General features: G+C 44.8%; 1 protein-coding gene across 1 annotated transcript; it reads left to right on the forward strand.

The window, feature by feature from the left end:
- Positions 1-120: 120 nt before the first annotated feature.
- On the forward strand, positions 121-24,070 carry PATL2 (PAT1 homolog 2). The gene is made up of 15 exons (XM_070378573.1): positions 121-190; positions 14,722-14,898; positions 15,509-15,793; positions 16,311-16,516; positions 17,054-17,196; positions 17,688-17,768; positions 17,991-18,129; positions 19,564-19,684; positions 19,782-19,879; positions 20,090-20,143; positions 20,244-20,377; positions 20,500-20,659; positions 21,151-21,291; positions 21,965-22,062; positions 22,934-24,070. The coding sequence occupies exons 1-15, from the start codon at positions 121-123 to the stop codon at positions 23,109-23,111; spliced, it is 2,085 nt and encodes a 694-aa protein (XP_070234674.1). The 3' UTR covers positions 23,112-24,070.
- The last annotated feature ends 1,049 nt before the right edge of the window (positions 24,071-25,119 follow it).

The raw sequence follows: 25,119 nt of genomic DNA on the forward strand, positions 1-25,119 counted from the left end.
AATTCACTTTTACTTTCACTGTCTTTAGTATAAACACAGAGGTCACTAAAAGCAGAAAATTTTCCCTGACTGTGGTCAGAGGGAGATGTGACTACAGAAGCGTAATCAGAGAGCTGCAGCATGCTGGCTTTGCAGGTGAAGAAGAGGCCATGCGTCAAAGAATGCAGGCAACTTCTAGAAGCTGGCAAAGGTAAGCTCATGGAATGTCCCAGAGTCTCCAGCAAGAAAAGCAACCCTGCTTAATTTTAAGCCCAGGAGAGGTGTGTTGAACTTTTGACCTACAGAACTGGAGGATGATAGATCGTGTTGGTTTAAGCTATCAGGTTTGTTGTACTTTATAACAGCAGCAAGGGGAAAAAAAAAAAAAATATGGCTCCAGAATCAGTTTTGGGCCTTTGTTGCCAGATATCCAGGTCAGTATAAATATTTGCCTTTTCCATGTTGTCTTTTCCTGTTGGTTAACCAAATCTGGCCACACAGCACACTCGGGATACTCTCCTTTGTGAGGGAGAGCTCTCATCAGCTCTACAGATGAGCGTGGAGGAGCTTTGCTGTAGCCTGGCTTGGTCGGGAGTCTTGGGCCCTGCAATTTCTGGCCTATTTAACTCCTCCACCATGCACCCAGCGGGCCAAACCATTCCTGTTCTACCAGTGGTTGCCATGCTGAACAGGGAACGAGAGTAAGAGCGGGAGCCCTCTAGTTCCCAGGACAACGGTGCCCAAAGCTTTTGCTTCTTTCTTCTTGGTCCGGCCCCAGCCTGTCCATCAGGCCTCGGTGTTCACAGCAGTCAGTCAGGTGCTGCCCGCCTCTACTGTTGCCTTGCTAGGTGCTGGGTGCTGGGCTGGTCCAAAGAATTTATATTCTCAAGAGGAAATGTTTAACATATTTCACATGTTTACATATTATTTGTTTTCCTTCTGCGAATTTTCTGTTTATAGTCTCTTAGCTGAAGTCCCTGATCACTGGAGACAGATACCGCCTGATACAGCAGAGAAGTTTATTTAAAGAATACTGATAGACAAAATGTTATCAAATACTAAGTGAAGGATACACAGAAGTTAAATTTATCATTCTTTCTACTTTTTGTAAGATTAAAATTTTTCAAAATGAAATGTGAGGAGGCAGACTCTCACAAGGGTTCAGAAAGTGACCACAGCCCATCCTGGTTCTCACCTGTCTCAGACCATCCTTCCAGATCTGAGGATGACTGATACCACTATCTGAAGATTCTCAGCCAAATTGGTTGAGTCCACCTCTTCCAGCTCAATAGGATGGATGACAAGAGCCAGCCTCAGCCCTAATTTAGAGAGACATTGACCTCAGTGGATAGCAATTACCACATTTCAGGTAAAGCAGGAAAGGATATTGACTTTCATCTTGCCTCTCCAGGAAGGAAAACCTCAGTTTTTGAACAGAGAAAATCAGGTGGAGTACACAGTGTAGACACTGAGGCTGGTGACTATACATTCAGCACCATTTCTGAAAGGTGACTGTTTGAATTCATCCTGGATACTATGGGGATTGAACCCTGGTCTCCTGAATTGCAGGTGATTCATTGCCACCTGAGCTACCAGGAAAGCCCAGTGTTGGGGAAGTGGACCAAGCACAGGAGGTGGTATATTCTAGGCACAGAAGAGTTGGATATGAAACCAAAAGACATCCTGGAACCATCATCACCATCAAATCAGGGTTAAGCAAACGTAGTCCTATCCACCAGAGAAGGCAATGGCACCGCACTCCAGTACTCTTGCCTGGAAAATCCCATGGATGGAGGAGCCTGGTGGGCTGCAGTCCATGGGGTCGCTAAGAGCCGGACACGACTGAGCGACTTCACTTTCACTTTTCACTTTCATGCATTGGAGAAGGAAATGGCAACCCACTCCAGTATTCTTGCCTGGAGAATCCCAGGGATGACGGAGCCTGGTGGGCTGCCATCTATGGGGTCGCGACTGAAGTGACTTAGCAGCAGTAGTCCTATCCACATTCTACTTAGAACACTTGAAGTTCATGATCAAACTGTACAAAGAAGCAACTTTTAATAGAGTTAAGTTCTGGTCTATGAGCCATTTAATGGTCCTGGTGTTGTGTCAGCCATTCAGTTTTATGTTAATTCATCTATATGAAAGTAAGCAGAAAAGTTGAACTTAAAACTCCAAGCTATTTAACATGAAAAAAAAAAAGAGGCTGAAAAATGTAATAAACTATCACTGTGCCTATCATTAACAGTCTCCTCCAACTTGTTTTCAAGCAGTCTGAAAAATAAAACAAATATAATTTCAGTGTGAAAGCCTTCATTTTTGTCTGTTTATGCAATCTAATTTATTGAGTTGTAATTCATTCAATTGTGTATAACAAATATTTTGCAGAGTTTAGGTATAATTCAATGAAGCCCTATTAATAACTGTATTATCCTAAGGTGAAAAAATTTTCTAAATGTCACAGATGATTTAAATAGATGAACACTGAAGTGAAAAAGTAAAAAAAATTGAAATGAAGTGTTAGTTGCTCAACATTTATTTATGTTTCTCTTAACTAGGAGTTTTCTTTGTAAATATGGCAATTTCAGATTAATCACAGAAAGTTGAATTACCTGACTACAGATCGAATATAGATTTGGAAAAGTTTCAAACTTTTGAAAAACTTTTGGAAAAGTTTTCAAACTTTTCAAAAGTTTCAACTTTCTCTGTCTACATATGCACCTATCCTACAATGCAAGTACAAGCATAGTTTTAGGGAACAGTATCATTTTTGAGATTTTCATAACCAAATATTATAATTTAACATAAAATATCAGTTAAAAAATAGTAGTTTTATACCGTTAGCCTATATTCCTCAAAGGTCATGGCTTTGGAATAAGTATCTGTGTTCTCCCCAAATTCATGTTGAAATCCTTTCCTCCAAGGTGATATTATTAGGAGGTGGGGGCAGTCCTAAGATGGCAGAGGAATAGGACAGGGAGACCACTTTCTCCCCCACAAATTCATTGAAAGATCATTTGAACACTGAGCAAATTCCACAAAACAACTTCTGAACGCTGGTGGAGGACACCAGGCACCCAGAAAGGCAGCCCGTTCTCTTCGAAAGGAGGTAGGGCAAAATAGAAGAGTTAGGGGTGGAGACCCTTCCCGGGGAGGGAGTCGTGAAGGAGAAGTTTCCAAACACCAGGAAACCCTCTCACCAGTAGGCCTGTGGGGAGACAGATCACATGCCTCGCCATGACTCTGGTATCCCGGACACTTGAGTCCACCAGCAGTGAGCGGGGCTGAACAGGGAGGCGCATGCATGCACAGGGTAGGGACCCGGCTTGAAAGCCCTGAGGACAATCCGAAGGGGCTAATGTGAGGTAGCAACCCAAACTGTGGGACAGCCAGAGAGAAAAAAAAATGAGAGAACTTTTCCGCGAAAAGCTCTAAGATACAGCCTGGCGCTCTCACAGAATAAAGGATTGAGCAATCACCAGAGGAGAGCTAGCCGGCTGCAGACTGGCCCTTCCCCACTCCCCCCACCAGAGGCAGAGAGACAGGCGGGCGACAGCCAGAGCTGGAAGGCAAGGGAAAATCTCAGCCCCAGAGATGGCATCCTCCACCAAACTGTGAGCAGGCTCCTAGTTACTAACCAAGTCTTCCTGGGATCCTGGATGGTTGACATCTGCCAGGAGGGCCACAGTCAGAGATCAGCTCCCCCAGAGGAGACACACGGCACACCTGAGACGGCGCTCCAGCTGCACACCCAGGAAACTGAGGGGCTGGGACCCGGGAGGTGATAAGGCTCACCACCCAGCTGGCAGAGTGTGCTCGCCAGGCACGGTCGCCTGAGCTGCTCGGACCTAGGAAGGGCACAAAACGCAGGCCCAACAGAGTCTGTGCCTTTGTGGAGTACCCGAGAACCTGAAGCTGAGCAGCTTAGACCTGGGGAGTGCACACAACCCAGGGCCTGCTTTAGACTTCCCCTGCACAACCTGGAGCCTGATCAGCGTAGACCAGAAAAGCACACGTGCCATGAGCGGGGGCAAACCCAGTGTGGCCCAGACACTGCGAGCACTCCCCACACCTGTCAGTGATATGTGTTTGCAGCGTTCCTCCCTCCCTACAACACAACTGAACAAGTGAGCCTAAATAAGTGACCACTTTTGCCCCCTTGTGTCAGGGTGGAAATTAGACACTGAAGAGACTTGTAAACGAGAAAGCCAAAATAAACAAAGAGAGAAGTGCTCTGGAAGTGACAGGTGCAACAGAGTAAAACCCTGGAATTAGCACTGACTGCATTGGAAGGGGCCTACAGACCTCGAGAAGAAATATAAGCTGGAATAAGGAACTATCTGAAACTGAACTGACCCCCACACTGCCCTCAACAGCTCCAGAAAAATGCCTATACTTTACTATTATCATTTTTTAATTTAAAAAAATTTTTAAGTTCTTTATTACTCCTTTAATTTTCATTTTTATAACCTACTATTATTACCTTGGGGGAAAAAAGACCCTATTTTTAAAGCAAATTTCATATATATATATTATAATTTCTGTGACTTTGTTTTGTTTTTTTTTAATATTGTATTTTTGAGAGTCTAACCTCTACTCTAGATTTTTAATCTTTGCCTTTTGGTTTTTGTTATCAATTTTGTACCTTTAAGAATCCAATCTTCAGTACCAATTTTTACTTAGGAGTGTGATTACTGGCTTGATTGCTCTGTCCCCCTTTTTGACTCTCCTTTTTCTCCCCAAGGTCACCTTTATCTCCTCCCTCCCCCTTGTCTTCTCTACCCAACTCTGTGAATCTTTTTGGGTGTTCTGGGCTATGGAGAACATTTAGGGAACTGATTACTGGCTAGATCTGTCTCTCTCCTTTTGACTCCCCCTCTTCTCCTCCTGGTCACCTCTATCTCCCTCCTCCCTCTTCTCTTCTCCATGTAACTCTGTGAACCTCTCTGGGTGTCCCTCACTGTGGAGAATCTTTTCACCATTAACCTAGATGTTTTATCATCAGTGCTGTATGGATAGAGAAGTCTTGAGACTACTGTAAGAATAAGACTGAAAGCCAGAGGCAGGAGGCTTAAATCCAAAACTTGAGAACTCCAGAAAACTCCTGACTCCAGGGAACATCAATTGACAAGAGCTCATCCAAAAGCCTCCATACCTACACTGAAACCAAGCTTCACCCAAGAGCCAACAAGTTTCAGAGAAAGACATACCAAGCTAATTCTCCAACAATACAGGAACATAACCCTGAGCATTAAAATAGGGGTGCCCCAAAATCACACCAAACCCATAGACACCTCAAAACTCACTACTGGACACTTAATTGCACTCCAGAGAGAGGAGATCCAGCTCCACCCACCAGAACACTGACACAAGCTTCCCTAACCAGGAAACCTTGACAAGCCACTCATCCAACCCCACCCACAAGGAGGAACCTCCACAATAAAGAGGAACCACAAACTACCAGCATACAGAAAGGCCACCCCAAACACAGCAATCTAAACAAGATGAAAAGGCAGAGAAATATTCAGCAGGTAAAGGAACATGATAAATGCCCACCAAACCAAACAAAAGAGGAGGAGACAGGGAGTCTACCTGAAAAAGAATTCAGAATAATGATAGTAAAAATGATCCAAAATCTTGAAAACAACATGGAGTTCCAGATAAATAGTCTAGAGACAAGGATTGAGAAGATGCAAGAAAAGTTTAACAAGACCTAGAAGAAATAAAAGAGAGTCAGTCAATAATGAATAATGCACTAACTGAGATCAAAAACACTCTGGAGGGAACTGACACTTGAATAACTGAGGTAGTTATAACTGAGGGAGAAGATAGGATAACTGAGGTGGAAGATAGAATGGTGGAAATAAATGAAGCAAAGAGGGAAAAAAGAAAAAAGAATTAAAAGAAATGAGGACAACCTCAGAGACCTCTGGGACAATGTCAAATGCCCCAACATTCGAATCATAGGAGTTCCAGAAGAAGACAAAAAGAAAGGCCATGAGAAAATACTTGAGGGGATAATAGTTGAAAACTTCCCTAAAATGGGGAAGGAAATAGCCACCCAAGTCCAAGAAACCCAGAGAGTCCCAAATAGCATAAACCAAGGTGAAACACCCCAAGATACATATTAATCAAATTAATGAAGATCAAACACAAAGAACAAATATTAAAAGCAGCAAGGGAAAAACAACAAATAATACACAAGGGGATTCCCATAAGGATAACAGCTGATCTTTCAAAAGAAACTCTTCAGGCCAGAAGGGAATGGCAGGACATACTTAGAGTGATGAAAGAGAAAAACCTACAACCCAGATTACTGTACCCAGCAAGGATCTCATTCAAATATGAAGGAGAAATCAAAAGCTTTATAGACAAGCAAAAGCTGAGAGAATTCAGCACCACCAAACCAGCTCTTCAACAAATGCTAAAGGATCTTCTCTAGACAGGAAACATAGAAAATGTTTATAAACTTGAACCTAAAACAACAAAGTAAATGGCAAAGGAATCATATTTATCAATAATTACCTTAAACGTAAATGGGTTGAATGCCCCAACCAAAAGACAAAGGCTGGCTGAATGGATACAAAAACAAGACCCCTGTATATGCTGTCTACAAGAGACCCACCTCAAAACAAGGGACACATACCGACTGAAACTGAAGGGCTGGAAAAAAATATTTCACGCAAATGGAGACCAAAAGAAAGCAGGAGTAGCAATACTTATATCAGATAAAATGGAGTTTGAAGTAAAGGCCATGAAAAGAGACAAAGAAGGACACTACATAATGATCAAAGGATCAATCCAAGAAGAAGATATAATAATTATAAATATATATGCACCCAACATAGGAGCACTGCAATATGTAAGGCAAATGCTAACAAGTATGAAAGGGGAAATTAACAGTAATACAATAATAGTGGGAGACTTTAATACCCCACTCACACCTATGGATAGACCAACTAAATAGCAAATTAGCAAGAAAAGACAAACTTTAAATGATACAATGGACCAGTTAGACCTAATTGATATCTATAGGACATTTCACTCCAAAACAATGAAATCCACCTTTTTCTCAAGTGCACACGGAACCTTCTCCAGGATAGATCACATCCCAGGCCATAAATATAGTCTTGGTAAATTCAAGAAAATTGAAATCATTCCAAGCATCTTTTAAAAAACTATTAAAAATATAAACATATGGAGGCTAAACAACACACTTCTGAATAACCAACAAATCACAGAAGAAATCAAAAAAGAAATCAAAATTTGCCTAGAAACGAATGAAAATGAAAACACAACAACCCAAAACCGATGGGATTCAGTAAAAGCAGTGCTAAGGGGAAGGTTCATAGCAATACAAGCTTACCTCAAGAAACAAGAGAAAATTCAAATAAGTAACCTAACTCTATACCTAAAGCAACTTGAAAAAGAAGAAATGAAGAACCCCAGGGTTAGTAGAAAGAAAGAAATCATAAAAATTAGGGCAGAAGTAAATGAGAAAGAAACAAAGGGGACCATAGCAAAAATCAACAAAGCTGAAAGCTGGTTCTTTAAGAAGATAAGTAAAATAGACAAACCATTAGCCAGACTCATCAAGAAAAAAAGGAAGAAGAATCAAATCAACAAAATTAGAAAAGAAAATGGAGAAATCACAACAGACAACACAGAAATACAAAGGATCATAAGAGACTACTATCAGAAACTATATGCCAACAAAATGGACAACTTGGAAGAAATGGACAAATTCTTAGAAAAGTACAACTTTCCAAAAGTGAACCAGGAAGAAATAGAAAATCTTAACAGACCCATCACAAACACAGAAATCAAAACTGTAATCAGAAATCTTCCAACAAACAAAAGCCCAGGACCAAATGGTTTCACAGCTGAATTCTACCAAAAATTTAGAGAAAAGCTAACACCTATCCTACTCAAACTCTTCCAGAAAATTCCAGAGGAAGGTAAATTGCCAAACTCATTCTATGAGACCACCATCACCCTAATACCAAAACCAGACAAAGATGCCACAAAAAAAGAAAACTACAGGCCAATATCACTGATGAACATAGAGGCAAAAATCCTTAAAATTGTGGCAAACAGAATCCAACAACATATTTAAAAGATCATACATCATGACCAAGTGGGCTTTATCCCAGGGATGCAAGGATTCTTCAACATTTACAAATAAATCAATATGATACACCACATTAACAACTTGAAAGATAAAAACCATATGATTATCTCAATAGATGCAGAAAAAGCCTTTGACAAAATTCAACATCCATTTATGATTAAAAAAAAAAAACCCTCCAGAAAGCAGGCATAGAAGGAACATATCTCAACATAATAAAAGCCATATATGATAAACCCACAGCAAACACTATCCTCAATGGCGAAAAATTGAAAGCATTTCCCCTAAAGTCAGGAACAAGACAAGGCTGGCCACTCTCACCACTACAATTCAACATAGTTTTGGAAGTTTTAGGTCAGCAATCAGAGAAGAAAAAGAAATAAAGGGAATCCAAATTGGGAAAGAAGAAGTAAAACTTTCACTGTTTGCAGATGACATAATCCTCTACATCAGATCAGATCAGATCAGATCAGTCACTCAGTCGTGTCCACTCTTTGCGACCCCATGAATCGCAGCATGCCAGGCCTCCCTGTACATCACCAACTCCTGGAGTTCACTCAGACTCACGTCCATCGAGTCAGTGATGCCATCCAGCCATCTCATGCTCTGTCGTCCCCTTCTCCTCCTGCCCCCAATCCCTCCCAGCATCAGAGTCTTTTCCAATGAGTCAACTCTTCACATGAGGTGGCCAAAGTACTGGAGTTTCAGCTTTAGCATCATTCCTTCCAAAGAACACCCAGGGCTGATCTCCTTCAGAATAGACTGGTTGGATCTCCTTGCAGTCCAAGGGACTCTCAAGAGCCTTCTCCAACACCACAGTTCAAAACCATCAATTCTTCGGTACTCAGCCTTCTTCACAGTCCAACTCTCACATCCATACATGACCATTGGAAAAACCATAGCCTTGACTAGACAGACCTTTGTTGGCAAAGTAATGTCTCTGCTTTTGAATATGCTATCTAGGTTGGTCATAATTTCCTTCCAAGGAGTAAGCGTCTTTTAATTTCATGGCTGTAGTCACCATCTGTAGTGTGTTTGGAGCCCAGAAAAATAAAGTCTGACACTGTTTCCACTGTTTCCCCATCTATTTCCCATGAAGTGATGGGACCAGATGCCATGATCTTCATTTTCTGAATGTTGAGCTTTAAGCCAACTTTTTCACTCTCCACTTTCACTTTCATCAAGAGGCTTTTTAGTTCCTCTTCACTTTCTGCCATAAGGGTGGTGTCATCTGCATATCTGAGGTTATTGATATTTCTCCCGGCAATCTTGATTCCAGCTTGTGTTTCTTCCAGTCCAGCGTTTCTCATGATGTACTCTGCATATAAGTTAAATAAACAGGGTGACAATATACAGCCTTGACGAACTCCTTTTCCTATTTGGAACCAGTCTGTTGTTGGAATCCTCTACATAGAAAACCCTAAAGACTCCACCAGAAAATTACTAGAGCTAATCAATGAATGTGAGAGTTGGACTGTGAAGAAAGCTGAGTGCCGAAGAATTGATGCTTTTGAACTGTGGTGTTGGAGAAGACTCTTGAGAGTCCCTTGGACTGCAAGGAGATCCAACCAGTCCATCCTAAAGGAGATCAGTCCTGATTGTTCATCGGAGGGACTGATGCTGAAGCTGAAACTCCAATACTTTGGCCACCTCATGCAAAGAGTTGACTCATTGGAAAAGACCCTGATGCTGGGAGGGATTGGGGGCAGGAGGAGAAGGGGATGACAGAGGATGAGACGGCTGGATGGCATCACGGACTCAATGGAAATGAGTTTGAGTGAACTCCGGGAGTTGGTGATGGACAGGGAGACCTGGAGTGCTGTGATTCATGGGGTCACAAAGAGTCAGACACAACTGAGCGACTGAACTGAACTGAATCAATGAACACAGTAAAGTTGCAGGATACAAAATTAACACAGAGAAATCCCTTGCATTCCTATACACTAACAATGAGAAAACAAAGAGAAATTAAGGAAACAATTCCATTCACCATTGCAATGAAAAGAATAAAATACTTAGGAATAAATCTACCTAAAGAAACAAAAGACCTATATATAGAAAAGTATAAAACACTGGTGAAAGAAATCAAAGATGACACAAATAGATGGAGAAATACACCATGTTCATAGATCAGAACAATCAATATAGTGAAAAAGAGTATGCTACCCAAAGCAATCTATAGATTCAATGCAATTCCTATCAAGCTACCAACGGTATTTTTCAGAGAACTAGAACAAATAATTTCACAATTTGTATGGGAATACAAAAAAAACTCGAATAGCCAAAGCAATCTTGAGAAAGAAGAATGGAACTGGAGGAATCAACCTGCCTGACTTCAGACTATACTACAAAGCTACAGTCATCAAGACAGTATGCTACTGACACAAAGACAGAAAAATAGATCAATGGAACAAAATAGAAAGCCCAGAGATAAATCCACACACCTATGGACACCTTATCTTTGACAAAGAAGGTAAGAATATACAATGGAGAAAAGGCAATCTCTTTAACAAGTGGTGCTGGGAAAACTGGTCAACCACTTGTAAAAGAATGAAACTAGAACACTTTCTAACACCATACACAAAAGTAAACTCAAAATGGATTAAAGATCTAAATGTAAGACCAGAAACTATAGAACTCCTAGAGGAAAATATAGGCAATACACTCTCTGACATAAATCACAGCAGGATCCTCTATGACCCATCTCCCAGAGTAATGGAAATAAAAGCAAAAATAAACAAATGGGACCTAATTAAACTTAAAAACTTTTGCACAACAAAGGAAACTATAAGCAAGGTGAAAAGACAGCCTTCAGAATGGGAGAAAATAATAACAAACAAAGCAACTGACAAAGAATTAATCTCAAAAATATACAAGCAGCTCCTGCACCCCAATTCCAGAAAAGTAAATGACCCAATCAAAAAAATGGGCCAAAGAACTAAACAGACATTTCTCCAAAGAAGACATACAGATGGCTAACAAACACATGAAAAGATGCTCAACATCACTCATTATCAGAGAAATGCAAATCAAATCCACTATGAGGTATCATTTCACGCCAGCCAGAATGGCTGCGATCCATAAGTCTACAAGCAATAAATGCTGGAGAGGGTGTGGAGAAAAGGGAACCCTCTTACACTGTTGGTGGGAATGCAAACTAGTACAGCCACTATGGAGAACAGTGTGGAGATTCCTTAAAAAACTGGAAATAGAACTGCCTTATGATCCAGCAATCCCACTGCTGGGCATACACACTGAGGAAACCAGAAGGGAAAGAGACACGTGTACCCCAATGTTCATCACGGCACTGTTTGTAATAGCCAGGACATGGAAGCAACGTAGATGTCCATCAGCAGATGAATGGATAAGAAAGCTGTGGTACATATACACAATGGAGTATTACTCAGCCATTAAAAAGAATACATTTGAGTCAGTTCTAATGAGGTGGATGAAACTGGAGCCTATTATACAGAGTGAAATAAGCCAGAAAGAAAAACACCAATACAGTATACTAACACATATATATGGAATTTAGAAAGATGGTAACAATAACCCTGTATACGAGACAGCAAAAGAGACACTGATGTATAGAACAGTCTTATGGACTCTGTGGGAGAGGGAGAGGGTAGGAAGATTTGGGAGAATGGCATTGAAATATGTATAATATCATGTATGAAACGAGTCGCCAGTCCAGGTTCAATGCACGATACTGGATGCTTGGGGCTGGTGCACTGGAACGACCCAAAGGGATGGTATGGAGAGGGAGGAGGGAGGAGGGTTCAGGATGGGGAACACATGTATACCTGTGGCGGATTCATTTCAATATTTGGCAAAACCAATACAATATTGTAAAGTTTAAAAATAAAATAAAATTTAAAAAAATGTTGAAGTAACTGACTTACAATACTATTACTTTTTTTTGAATAGCAAAGTGATTGTTATGCATATATGTAAAAATACATATTCTTTTTTATATTTTTCCACTATGTTTTATCACAGGATACTGAATACTGTGCTGTACAGTCCTAATGTTCACATATTATTGAAGCCTGGCTTGGAGAATTTTGAGCATTACTTTACTAGCATGTGAGATGAGTGCAATTGTGTGGTACTTTGAGCATTCTTTGGCATTGCTTTTCTTTGGGATTGGAATGCAAACTGACCTTTTCCAGTCCTGTGGCCACTGTTGCGTTTTCCAAATTTGCTGGCATATTGAGTGCAGCACTTTCACAGCATCATCTTTCAGGATTTGAAATAGCTCAACTGGAATTCCATCACCTCCACTAGCTTTGTTCGTAGTGATGCTTTCTAAGGTCCACTTCATTTCACATTCCAGGACGTCTGACTCTAGGTGAGTGATCACACCATCGTGATTATCTGGGTCACGAAGATCTTTTTGTACAGTTCTTCTGTGTATTCTTGCCACCTCTTCTTAATATCTTCTGCTTCTGTTAGGTCCATACAATTTCTGTCCTTTATCAAGCCCATCTTTGCATGAAATGTTCCCTTGGTATCTCTAATTTTCTTGAAGAGATCTCTAGTCTTTCCCATTCTGTTATTTTCCTCTATTTCTTTGCACTGATCGCTGAGGAAGGCTTTCTTATCTCTCCTTCCTTTTCTTTGGAACTCTGCATTCAGATGCTTACATCTTTCCTTTTCTCCTTTGCTTTTCACTTCTCTTCTTTTCACAGCTATTTGTAAGGCCTCCTCAGACAGCCATTTTGCTTTTTTGCATTTCTTTTCCATGGGGATGGTCTTGATCCCTGTCTCCTGTACTATGTCACGAACCTCAGTCCATGGTTCATCAGGCACTCTATCAGATCTAGTCCCCTAAATCTATCTCTCACTTCCACCGTATAGTCATAAGGGATTTGATTTAGGTCATACCTGAATGATTTAGTGGTTTTCCCTACTTTCTTCAATTTAAATCTGAATTTGGCAATAAGGAGTTCATGATCTGAGCCACAGTCAGTTCCCAGTCTTCTCTTTGCTGGCTATATAGAGCTTCTCCATCTTTGGCTGCAAAGAATATAATCAGTATGATTTTGGTGTTGACCATCTGGTGATGTCCATGTGTATAGTCTTCTCTTGTGTTGTTGGAAGAGGGTGTTTGCTATGACCAATGCATTCTCTTGGCAAAAATTTATTAGCTTTTGCCCTGCTTCATTCCATAATCCTAGGCCAAATTTGCCTGTTACTCCAGGTGTTTCTTGACTTCCTACTTTTGCATTCCAGTCCCCTATAATGAAAAGGACATCTTTTTTGGGTGTTAGTTCTACAAAGTCTTGTAGATCTTCATAGAACCGTTCAACTTCAGCTTCTTCAGCGTTATTGGTTGGGGCATAGGCTTGGATTACCGTGATATTAAGTGATTTGCCTTGGAAACAAACAGAGATCATTCTGTCGTTTTTGAGATTGCATCAGTAACTTTCAAGCTACTTAAATTTGTCCCCTCACTCATATAGTTCTAACCTACAGAGAAACTTTTGAAAAGAATATTTTTCTTTGGAGGCACCAGAATCATGGCTCTATAACCATGACAATAGGCCTCTCACTTGCATTTTTAATGCAGAGAGTTATCTTCATCTCTTTAGTTTTATTCAGAGCTTGTGTAAAGCCTGTGTACTTCAGCTGAACACAGGATGTGGGCACAGACCCCAGAATCACTGAGGAGCTGGATGAGGCCCAGATGGGTCTCAGCATTTGCTACCAGCAGTCCTGAAGTGCTGATTTTTATTGTTATTTCCTTTTATCTTTACTCCTGAGCATCAGAACCAGGTTTCCATTTACAGCAGCCAAGAAGATAGGGGGTTATCTATATAACTCGTGCAGAAGTGTTTTCATCTGGAGAATCTGACTTCTGCATTCACTAAGAGTGGGTAACAGACTCAAGCTCAAGCAGACACAAGTTCACCAGGAAGGGCAAGTATCTGCAGGTGGCCCTTCAGGTTCCACAAGCATCCTGCCCTGAAGCACTGAGAACTTGGCTACTCTGTAGTAGCCTCACGATCCACCAGGGATTTCCTATCCAATTTAATGGAGCAAGGTTAGGGATTGAAGAGAACATATCCTGACAAAGTTCTTATTAAGACTGTGGAAAACAGGGATCCTCTTCTTAAATACCTGCTCCCAAATAACCCATCCCAGTATACTGTACTCACAACCGCGGATGGTTCAAAATGCACTCTAATTCTCTTGCCCCCTTTCAAGGGTTTTCTTTCTCATGAGTTTGTGTTCTGACATTTCTACCAAGATGCAGTGGTTGGAGATGCTGGCCCTTTAACAGGGGAGCAAGGCAGGGGCTGGGAATCTTAAAGCCCGGGCAGCGAGCCTGCCTGGCCCAGGCTGCCATGGCCACGCCGAGCAGAAAGGACAGCCACGGTGCTGGGGTGGGTGCTGGCACCCAGGCGGCTGGGCGCCCCTCCCTGTGCACAGACTGAGGCTGGTAGTGACTGTGTGGGAGTGCTTCTCCTCCAACTCCTAGCCCTGCCTCTCCTTTCTGTCCCTCTGCAGGATAGCTCCCTAGAGCTGAGGTCAGAGAGTGGGGGGTTTAGGGCTGTCTGAGAGCCTGGGATTCTGCTCCTTGGAGATCTGGATCAAAACTTTTCTGACAGCTTTGCTGGGGGGAGACCTTGGTTGTTTCGATGCTAGACCATCCTTTACTAAGGACAGGGGTTTCTGGGTCTCTTCCCTGCTCCAGGTTTACCTTCCAGAGGCTAACAATGCTCTCTCGCCAGAGGAAACAGCCTTGGAGCAAGTCTGCCAGCCCGAAAAGATAAAATGCCTCCAGGGTAATATCACCAAGTGGTCTGTGGTATCTGATAAAAGTCCCAGGAGTTCAGCGGCTTGGGGATGTGGTTCAGTGGATAGACATGGGTTTGAGTCAAACTGCTGTGAGTAATCCCCAAGTTCTCTGACCTACTGCCACATCATGAGGGTGACTGAAATCACGTTTATGGGTCTATTTTCCTCACCTTCAGAGAGAAATGATCAACACCAGCCTTGTATTGTTGTTGTGAGCGATACATGAACATACATGTGAAGTCTCTGGCACATGAGGGTTAAATTGCCATGAGTCAGGGCAGCTGGAACTTGGTTGATTAAAGAGGCACAGAAAAGGCTGTCAGGGGGATGAGCAGGTGGAAAAGCCTGTGGTGGTATTAATGAGGCCATGCAAGAGGGGCTGAGGAAGGTGAAGGCGATTGGTACCTGCCAGGTCCTATTTGCTGCAGTCAGGGGTGGCTAGGGGCGTCCTGGGATAGTGAGGCTGGGTTGAACTCATACAGCAAGAGGCAATGTTTGAAGATGTGCTGGAGATGGCGTGTGAGCAGAAGTGCCAAGAGAAGCATCCTCTCTCGGCCGGGCGCTTCGCAGCTGAGCCTGTTTCTACTTCCTCCACAGGCTCCCGCTTAGACCAAGGCTCAGGCAAGTCCCATGTCCCCTTGGCTCTGGAGGAAGAGCTGGTGTCTGCCTCTCAATTGGAGGAAGAGGAACTGGATCCAGATTTAGCACCAGACGTGGAGGAGGAGGAAGCGGAGGAGGAGGAGAATGATCTGGGGGACCCAGCTGTCCAGAGCGCTGTCCACAACAGCCAGGTGCCGCGGCAGGAGGGTGTGGGGTTGTCCCGAGCCGTCTGCGTCGCACAGGCTGTTGCGCCACATCTCTCTTCTCTTCACCCCTCTCTAGGTGGGTGAACACTTTCTATTTCAGGCTTGAACCCCAGTAGACTCTCACCTTCCTTCCCTCCTTCTGTCTGTCTCCCGCTTAGTTTCTGATGCTGCCCTCACCTTGAATGCAGGTCCAGCAGGGCTGTGTCAGCCGCCCAGGGATGCTGGCTCTGCTCCTGAAATGAGTCGTTTTCATTCCAGCTGATGAAATGAGTCATCTTTGACCTTGGGCCCCGGGTCTTTGCAGTCCCTTGGATTCCATCAGCACGTGGGGAGGCACAAGGGGTTCCCGTGCAGAAATGAAGTTACTCAGACCCTGCTTCAGCTTAACTCCTCAGATGCCCGCTGGCTTCCCTTTGGTGGAAGGAGAGGGGGTCCTGACCCTACTGACTGAAATTGAGGGAGGGCCAGGCTGCCTGTATCCTGGGTACTGGAAATTGTTGGTCCTGCTGCTCACCTCCCCCATTAACACTGGTGAATGTAGATGTTATCACAGGGGCTCATTTCTACCTGAGTTTTTCTCCCTCCCATTCCAGAAAGGTCTTCTCAGCTCCCCTGGAATCACGGCCCCTGGTGTTCCGGGGATGCCCCCTGCCTCCTTGCACTTTCCGTGGCAGATGAGTGTCTCCAGTCTCCATGCTGTGAGAAAAAGACAGGGTACAGAGAAGCAGTGTTTGGAGGGTCCCCTTGCTTAACATTACACTCTGCTCTTGACCTTGCTCTGGGGATGCAGCAAAGTGAGGTAAGGATATGGACAGGGGGACGCCTGTTGTTCAGAGAAGCTTGGTAAAGGACAGAGCGGGTCCTGCGACAGCTGGCCTTCCTAGAAAAAGGGCAAACAATTCCAGCTTACAGAACATAAATAGCACTGAGCCTCGTGCTAGAAAGAGCACATGACCCGGACTGGAGCGGCTGCCAGAAATCCAGCAGGGAGAAGAGAAGGGAACTGTAGGCTAAGAAGGGCTGAAGACAAGGTCTGACGACACTCAGAGGGGGAAAAGAAGGGGAGTTGACCCACATGCAGAGGAAAAAGCACAGGCTCCCACATTGTCAGGGGCCAAGAGTTACTCCCTAGCGGGTGACAAACCTGCTGGAAACAAGGGAGCCCACAGTCTGGTGTCCTCATGACTGGCTGGAGGGGCCCCTATGTGCCAGATGTTGGGTGAGGTTCTTCAAGGCAAAGGCAGGTGAGACCCTAGGGCAGAAAGGCAATCAGCAGCAAATGCAGGATCTGTTGGTGGAGACGTGCTTCTCTCAGAGCCTGAAATTCCTCTCGCAGACCCTGGACCACCTGGCTCCCCTTCCGTTCCGACCCTCCCTCCCCAGCGCCGGCTCTGCAGCCCACCACTTTGGACCTCAACTGCCTGCGCCAGACCCATCGCTCCTCTGCAGCCCGCCCACCTCGTGGCCCCTGAGGCTCAGGTGCTAGATCAGGGCGCCCCTCCCCTGGGGTCCAGACAGGCTGGGTTACCTCCAGAAGATGGGAGGTAGTAGCTGAGGAGGCATGGCTGCCCGTCTACCAGCTGCCACAGAAAAATACTTAGAGAAACTCACTAAGAGACGTATGAGGTGACATGCAGTCCCTTCCCTCACAGATGAGGAGATGGAAGTCCAGCACTATCTGAGGTCAGCTGGCCCAGGAGTACTGAGCCTAGGACTCAGAAGTCCTGATAGCCAGGCCAAATGGTTTTCTATCGTGTTGGGATTTCCTGCAGCCCCATCTCAGGGATATACATCTTGGAGGGGATGTGAACCCTGCTGAGCTAGGATAGTGATGCTTCATGTGGCCGACGTTGGGTAGGGTCCTGAGCAGGTCAGGTCCCATAGCTGTCCAGCTGAGGTTCCCAGAGGCTAAAAGAAAGGGGGGAGGATGCTAAGAGCTTGCTCCCACCCAGCCCACGTTTCTTTCTAAGTCTCCCCAGTCATCTGACCCAGCTCCACCCTCAGCACCAGCGGATCTTGAAGCAGCAGCAACAGCAGGGTCGACCACGAAGGTAAAGCCTAGAGGAGGAGCAGGATTGAGTGGAACACCCTGCATGCTGGGTCTTCCCTTGCGGCAAGGCACCTCCCCCAAAGCCCCCCCACCCTCCCCCTGATATCCAGCTCCAGGCTCTCTACTCCTTGGGGAATTCTCTGGGGATGGGGTAGGCAGGTGGGGTTGAGGTAGGAGGGGTCAGGGAGGTGTAGGTCTAAAGAGCCCTCCTCCTGGCTTGAAGTCCCCCAGCCAAGAAGTGGCCCCAGCAGCCAGACTCCTATGCTAACCTCATGACACAGAAGGAGAAGGACTGGGTGGTAAGAGTGCAGATGGTTCAGCTGCAGAGTGAGAACCCCCGCCTCGATGACTATTACTACCAGGTGAGTCCCAGCGCCTCTGACCTTGGAGCCAAATGGCCTGACTCCATAGCCCTGAGAGCCTTCCTTCAGCTCACAGTCGCCACGTCCCTTCTCGTGGGAGGGACGACTGTGAAAGGATGGGGTCATATTTCTATACTTGACATCCAAACTCCTTCCCTTTCTCCTAAATTTCAGCTGCAGGGGATTATTTGTGATTCCTTAAACACTCTGAGATTTTTGTCTCCATCCTTTGACAAGAATTTCTCCTAATCAGTCTGAAAATAACATTCTCATCTTTCATACACACTGGTTTCTCTTAGAAATGACTTGTTATAAACATTCGTCTACTTACCTTTTACATTTTTTTAAGATCTAAATCAAGAAACTTTTATAGGTAATGGAATTCAATTTCTTGAACAAATGTGGCAGGTTTTTTGACTCCTTTCTGTCTTCTTCCTGTCTACCCTTTGTCCATGAGTTCTGGGTTGTCTGGGCTTCCCTTTGGCTCGGACAGTATAGAATCTGCCTGCAGTGCAGGAGACCTGGGTTCGATACCAGTGTTGGGAAGATCCCATGGAGAAGTAAATGGCTACCCACTCCAGTATTCTTGCCTGGAGAATTTCATGGACAGAGGAGCCTGGTGGGCTACAGTCCATGGGGTCACAAAAAGTCGGATATGACTGAGTACTTTCACTTTCTGGATTTGTCTAAGTTTTATATCACTTTCTCTTCAACCACCTGAGACCACTAGCAAGGTTCCCACCTTTATCTCCTTCCTATTGATGTTAGATTCCTCCTTTCTTCCCACCATGCTTAAAAACCCCTCTACCTTCTGCCAGGATCATTTGAATGTGATCATCTTACACTCTTGACTTTTAGACATTGTTTCTCAATGAAGGAGCTTTTTCAAACCTTTGTTTAACTCAGTCAGTGGCTTTATTTTAGTTCTGGATTTCACAGATAGTAGAGCTGCTATGCCAGCCCACACAAGAGTAGAACTGGCTGAGAGGCCAGTTGACAGCAGTGTCCTCTCTGTCCTTCAGTGGAGAGAGGTGGTTTGTCATGCCATCAGAGAATGCTGATTTGGGACAGAACAGGTAGGACCATCAAATTAAAATGGGGAGAGGGGAGGATGGGGCGACCGCATATAACTTAGAATAAGGAGTGAAGGAAGCCTGCAGACCCTGGGACACATTTTACTTCTGGGCTCTCCGCTTTGCTTCTCTGCCTTTCCATCCTAGCTCTTCAAGTCCTTAGGATGGGGGCCCCAGATCAGGTGGCATGGGGCTTAGGGTGCTGAAGATGTTTTATTGTGGCTCTAGAAGAGCCTTACATCCCAGGAGCATTTCTGGAATGAATGCTATAGACAAGGGTGTACTAAGAGCTTGCACTGGAGAACCCTAACTCTTACGTTTAACCAACGAGTATACATTTGACTAATTCGTGAACTCTCAGGAATATTATCAGAAACTAGAGAAGAAGCAGGCAGATGAAGAGCTGCTTGGGCAAAGAAGCAGATTTGAGTCTCTCAAGCTGGTCACACCTTACATTCAGAAGGCGGAGGCTTATGAATCAGGTAGGACCGGGGCTGACCTGCTGGGTTGGGACGGACATCTGGCTGGACCCAGGTGGAAAGCAGATGGGCACGTGCCTTTCTGACTCCTTCCACACAGTGGTTCGAATCGAGGGTTCCCTGGGCCAGGTAGCTGTATCGACGTGTTTTACGCCTCGCCGAGCTATCGATGCTGTGCCCCACGGAACTCAAGAGCAGGTAGGAATTTATCTTCCTACAGCCTTTTTCTCTCCCTGTGTTTTGGAGAAAGGTCTGGAGCACTGTCATACTTGAGTTCAGATTGTGAGCTAAGAGAAAGGGGAGTGATCAGGCTTTGAGATTTAGTCTTTACAGCTCACGTCCTGGCCTGGCTAGGCGTGGGCTGCTGCTGTTGGAGTTGTGGCTGACAGCCAGGGACTCTTTCTCTAGGAGACAGCAGCTGCAAGCAGTCAGAGGCTGTGGGTGCTGTACCGGATTGAGAAGGTGAGACCTCAGCCTTAGCAGTGAGTTCCTTGCCTCCGCTGAGAACAGGATATGCTCACACTGGCCCCTTCGCCCTCTCTCCCCACCCTCACGCTCCCAGATGTTCCTTCAGTTGCTGGAGATAGAGGACGGCCAGCAGGATGCGCCTGCGCAGCCCCGTGACTCTGAGCAGCGGAGCAGCCGGGTTGAGAAGCTCTTCCAGGCCTTAAAGGCCCAGGGGCAGAATAATCTGGAGTGAGTGTGGGACGGTCACACCCCTTCCCAGGAGCAGACAGTAGTTTAGCTTCGGCCCCTCCCTTCTAACACCGGCCCTCTACTCTAGCGGAGCCCTGCGATGTTCGCCTGTGTCCCTGCAGGGCGGCGGATGACGGCTTCCTTCAGGCGCTGTCCGTGGGGAAGGGGAAAGCCCTGGTGGCCCGGCTCCTCCCCATCCTGCCCCGGGATCGAGCTGTCAGCTTGCTGCTGGCCATCACCCGCCACCTGCCCTTCCTGGTCAAGAGGGACGTGGCCGATCAGGTAGTGTGGCACGAAGTGGAGGAGAGGATGGTTTTGTGGATGGGTTAGCAATGCTTATCCCTTCTCCTCCTTCCACTCCCCACCCTCAGAGAAGCCAGAGAAGGTTTTGGGTGGTGAGGGAGACTCACCCTGCCACCCTCAGGGGAGGGGGTTATAGAAGACTGCCACAGGAACAGCTGATGATCTTTGATCTTCAGGCACAGTGAAGAAAGGAAAACCCGTGGGCATATGTAACACAGGTGTGCATGTGCTCTGGCGGTTAGAGAAGATGAGGACCACCTGATAAGTGCCGAGCCCCAGGCTCCTTCGCTTAGGGAAGGCATGTAGGACAAGTGGTGTTGAGGGGTCGCCGCTAGGGATGAAGGCACTTAAGTGGTGATAGGCCTGGTAGGTCTGAGCTGACCAGAAGGGGCTAGAAGCAGGTTGGCAAGAAAGAGCCTGGAGGTGAAGTTGTCAAGGAGTCGGAGAGGCCCTTTATGATCTTTCTGCAGGCCCTGCAAATGTTATTTCAACCTCTGAGCAAATGTATCAGGCACTTGACATTCCGTGAACTCCTCCAAGGACTTCAGGGACTCATTCGGCTACCACCTGGCTCCTCTGAGCGGCCAATCACCATGGTGCTTCAGAATCAGGTAACACGTGTGGGAGGCTTCGGTCTCTCCACAGGAGGCTCCAGGTGCTAACTGGAATGGACCCAGGGTGGGGTTGCTTTTTTAACAAGCTCCAGATGATGATGGTGCCTCTGGATCAGAAGTCACCAAACATTTTTGATAGTGAATCCTTTTACTACAAAAAATATTCTGAACTATACCACCTGTGTGTTTATAAATCATATAAATGGAACACTATACTTAAATTAGGTGCATAATAAATACAAGGTGAGATCTATATGTGAAAGATCTCATATCTTCTAATATTCTAGTGGATTATCCTGTGAACCCCTTCTGAAGATCTTTGCCTCATGCAGTGCCTCTTAAAATGGGCTCCACATCCTACCCATATCAAATTCCTGGGTCCATTCCCAACCTACAGTCTCTGACTCCTCAGGGTAGAGACCACAACTGTGTATTTCATCATCAGCTTCCCAGAGGAATCTTTCGGACAGTTCAGAGCAGTGATTTCCTTGGAAAGAGCTCAGAGTTTCTTGGCCAGCCTGGGTAAAACTTGATGGGTTGTGGGTGTTGGACTCCATCTGTACCTATGAACTTACCCTTTTAGTTGGGAAACAACAGAGCCAGGGAAGCACTGGGTGCCTATGGTAAACTCATTTTTACCCTGGACACTTTGACACTTTATCACTTGCAGTTTGGCATATCTTTGCTCTATGCACTGCTAAGTCATGGGGAGCAGCTGGTATCACTGAATTCTTCCCTCAAGGAGCCCAGCAGTGACCATTCAGCTTGGTAAGATCATAAAAACCTTGTAAATACTATTTCAGTACCACTGGGATGTGTGCTAAGTTGCTTCAGTTGTGTCCAACTCTTTGTGACCCTATAGACTGTATCCTGCCAGACTCCTCTATCCATAAGATTGTTTAGGCAAGACTGCTGGAGTGGGTTGCCGTGCCCTCCTCCAGGGGATCTTCCCAACCCAGGGATCAAACCTGCATCTCCTGCATTGGCAGGCAGGTTCTTTATTGCTAGTGCCACCTGGGAACCCCCCTGGGATATGTAGGCTAAACCAGATTAGCTGTTTCCTGAGTGGTTTAATCAAGCACCAGGGAGGAAGTTAGACAGAGAAGAGGCGACTAGCAGAGTTGTAGCTGTTTTGCCTTTTTTTTTTTTTTCTGTAGTGCCTAGAGAGCTGTCCCCCATGGGAGGCAATATATAGTGAAGTCGCTCAGTCGTGTCTGACTCTTTGCGACCCTGTGGACTGTAGCCCACCAGGCTCCTCCATCCATGGGATTCTCCAGGCAAGAATAGAGACAAGCCTTAGAGTTTAGCAGACCTAGGTGTGAATTCTGCTTCTGTCACTTACCAGCAGCATAACATGGGGGCACATTATTTCACTTTCTTTAGCCCGTTCCTCCCCTATAAACTAGGGATCGAAGGATGATGGTACTAACCAGTTAGAGACCTGAAGATTAAGCAAGACAGAAGATGCGTAAAGCACTAAGCATTGCCTGGCACATACCAAACAGGCAAACGCTCTATCTTAATTGCTGTAGGTGCAGAGGGTGGTAAGTGGTGGTCAAAAATAACAAGAAACCTGGGCCCTGAGTCTATTTCCCGCATAAACACTAAGATGCCGATGTGTTTCTTCTCTGCCCTCCAGGACAGACATGGTGGTTCTCACTGCCTGGGAGATTGCTCAGATGCCCACAGCCTCACTGGCAGAACCCCTGGCCTTCCCCAGCAACCTTCTTCCCCTGTTCTGCCACCACGTGGACAAACAATTGGTACAGAAGCTGGAGGCTAGGATGGAGTATGTGACCGTGGAAATAAGATCATAGCCCCGGGCTGAAGCCCAGACTAGGCTCTACCACTTCTCTACTATGTTTAAACCAAGATTATGGAGGATAATTTGCTTTTCGAAGTATTTCTAGACGTGGGTACTTACTGAGTAACCAGTCTGCTCCAAGTTAGGGTTGTATGGCCTGTTTCTTCAGCCAAACCTTTCCATTTTTTCCCTAGGAATTTTGATTATTTATCACACTAAGATATTTGAGAGTAAGAATTAGTTTGAGAAGATGAACTATTCATTCAACAAGTATTTGAGGGACAACTCAAATGTAAACAAGATGTAAACGCACAAAGAACAAGTAAGTCATCTTTCCTCAGAACTTTGCATCTGCTGGACAGAGCTACTAATCACATCATACAGTACTTTAAAGGGAAGTTATTTGGAGTTGATCCCTCTTTTAGTAGGTTTGTTTTGATCTACTGATCAGGTTGTTCCAGAATGCCTATATATGGGGAAAGTTTAGTGATCAGACACTAGCTGTGTATAGGTTTTGCCCACAGGGATCCAGAGAGTCTGAAGACAATTGTACGCCTTGATATATCAGCAGACCTTGCCCAAAACCTTTTCTCATGCTCAAAAAACTGAACTATGTGCCTAAAAAGGCAGAGCAAAATGAGGTATAATTTAAAAGATAACAGAATGTAGTGCTTCAGCTTGTTTGTAAGTTAAGAGGTATAATCAAAGTCACTTTCTTTTGTGTGAAGCTTCACAAGTGCCCTTAATGTAAGGGACAAGTCCTCGTTGTGTTGAACAATAGACTGACTTTGAAAACTGTTCTGGTGTTGCCATTTTTTATAAGTAGCCCTAGCTGAGCTAAGAGGGTTGGATATAAACATCTCCCTTGAGATATGAAATGTTTGGTTTACTTTGACAAACGGGGTCATTCACTCATCAACAAACACTGGAGCCCCTTTTTTGAACCAGGTACCATTTTAGGTGGTTGAGAAACACTGATGACCAAAGAAAAGTCCTTACTCTTCTGAAGTTTACATTCTGGTTGGACAGGGACTGACGGAAGATACCAAGTAGTAATAAATACTGTGGGGGAAACACAATTGGAGTGAAATGGAAGGTCTGTCAATTAGAGGTTAAAGTCAGGCTGGAATCAAAGACGAGTGTTCCATGCAGAGGCACTAGTGAGCACAAAGCCCCTAAAGTGAGAATGAACTCGGTGTGTTTGAAGAAAAGAAAGAAGGAAAATGTGGCTGAAGTATACAGATAAGGGGCGGGGGTGATGTGTGAGAGCAGGAGGCAGGGTACACATCTGTGACCCTTTTTTAAAAATCTGGATTTCCCGGCTGTGCTTGGGTGCGAGAGCTTTGAACAGGGAAGTGACTTTGACCTGTCACTTTTGTTTTGAGACAATCATTCTTGGCTGCTGATTGCTAGGGGACAGGATAGAAAGCAGAGGGAAAAATGTTCAAAAGTTTTAGGGTTTTTTCCCCCTCAAAGTTGGAGCAAGAATTAAAGAGCTGTGGAGACAGAAAGAGAAGAGGTTTGAAAGAGGTTTTGGAAATAAGAGTTGACAGACATTGCTGACGGGCCGCATAGGGTGGTTGTGAAGTATCCAGGATGCCTCTCTGGCAGAGTGAATGGTGGGTGCCCCAGAATAATGTGGGGAAAGCAGAGAAGTGCATTTGGGGAGTAATCATCATCATTTTAGACATTTAATATGAGTCCTGTTAGAAATCCAAGTAGATATATCAAGTAGGTAAAGAGCAGTCTGGAGTTGAAGGAAAAGGTCAGGGATAAAGACACTGAAGTGGGAGTTATCATCACACAGAGGTATTACAAGTTAGGAGAGAGGGAAAGATGATAGAGGAAGAAAAGCCAACCTAGGGGACTGAGGAAGTATTATCTGTGGGAAAGGATCGGGAGAAAACTAGGGGGTTACCAAAGCTGGAAAAAAGTATTTCAAGGGACGAGTGTGGAATGAAGAGAGAGAGCAGTAACGGTTGGTTTCGGCATTTATGCTCATTGAACTTAAGGGACAGTTG

The sequence above is a fragment of the Bos mutus genome, chromosome 10 (genome assembly GCF_027580195.1).
Source record: "Bos mutus isolate GX-2022 chromosome 10, NWIPB_WYAK_1.1, whole genome shotgun sequence".
Classification (NCBI taxonomy): domain Eukaryota; kingdom Metazoa; phylum Chordata; class Mammalia; order Artiodactyla; family Bovidae; genus Bos; species Bos mutus.